The following is a 1,079-nucleotide window of genomic DNA, read 5'->3' as shown; positions in this document are numbered from 1 at the left end:
GGGGGGCACTGGGAGAGAGGGCAGAGGGCTTGTAGGACATTGGTAGGCTTTTGAATGGCATTGGGAAGGACTGGGATGGACTGGGAGGGACTGGGAATAGACTGGGGTAGAAGGGGATTGGCTGGGAGGGTCACTTGGGAGGGACTTGGGAGATGTGGGAGTGAACTGAGAATGACTGGGAATGGACTGAGAGGGTCTGGGAGTGGAGTGAGAGGGACTGGGAAGGACTGGGAGGGACTGGGAAGGGCTCGAGCGGAACTGGGAGGCTGAGTCCTGAAAAGGGAACTCTGTGCTGCGGGTCTGCCCTGCAACCGATGAGTCATTGCAGAGACGCGCTCTGATTGGCTGAGGGTAGGGAGAGCGGTGGCCTCAGCGGGGTGGAGACGCGGGGGGGCACAGAGAGAGACTGAGATATACTGGGAGCACTGGGAAAAACTGGTCGCAATGAAATGAGGGGAAATGGGAGAGGCTGGGCCGGAGTGGGACAGGCTGCGGGGCACTGGGATGGGGCCCAACGCCACGGGCATGGGCACAGAAAGGGCTGGGGGGTCAGGGGTGATTCCCAGGGAGGGTTTCAGGGGCTCCAGGGTCGTTCCTGGGACAGAGGAATTCCCGAGGGGACCCGCTCTGCCCCGTGCTCACCTCTGCGGTTCACAAGGAACAGGGTGGAGATCTGGTAGCATTTCCGGCAGAACCAGTCCACCGCAGCCCGTCTGTCCTCCAGCAAGTCCTGTTGGCTGTTCCAGTACCTGGCCGTCTTCTCCCCAAACGGGGTGTCCTCCACATAGACCCCCACATCGCTGTCGAAGTGCACGTACTGCTGCCGGTTGTAGATGTTCCTCACCACGAGCCTCACCCGCTCAGTGCCGTTGATGAAGTGACACTCGAATTTAAACATCTCCTGGAACACCCCTGTGTGTGCAGGACACGGGTCAGGGGGTGCCTCGTGTTACCCCCCACCAGCCCCTGGCCCCCCCCAGCACGTTGGGAGCTCAGAAGGCTCCAGACCACTCTTTCCCACCCCCCTCTGCCCCACGCCTGCCGCAGCACCGGCTCTTGGCTTGGGGGGAATCCCCCAT

General features: G+C 61.7%; 1 protein-coding gene across 1 annotated transcript; it reads right to left on the bottom strand.

The window, feature by feature from the left end:
• Positions 1–642: 642 nt before the first annotated feature.
• On the bottom strand, positions 643–943 carry LOC114072451 (class II histocompatibility antigen, B-L beta chain-like; the record flags this gene model as incomplete). Its single annotated transcript, XM_027910345.1, has 1 exon — positions 643–943. A coding segment is annotated over one exon (301 nt), but the record flags the coding sequence as incomplete, so codon positions are not given.
• Positions 944–1,079: the final 136 nt, after the last annotated feature.

The sequence above is a fragment of the Empidonax traillii genome, unplaced genomic scaffold (assembly GCF_003031625.1).
Source record: "Empidonax traillii isolate 1590-97213 ecotype Southwest subspecies unplaced genomic scaffold, ASM303162v1 scaffold3233:size14144, whole genome shotgun sequence".
In the NCBI taxonomy this organism is placed as follows: domain Eukaryota; kingdom Metazoa; phylum Chordata; class Aves; order Passeriformes; family Tyrannidae; genus Empidonax; species Empidonax traillii.
This window is presented reverse-complemented; position numbering and strand designations above follow the sequence as displayed.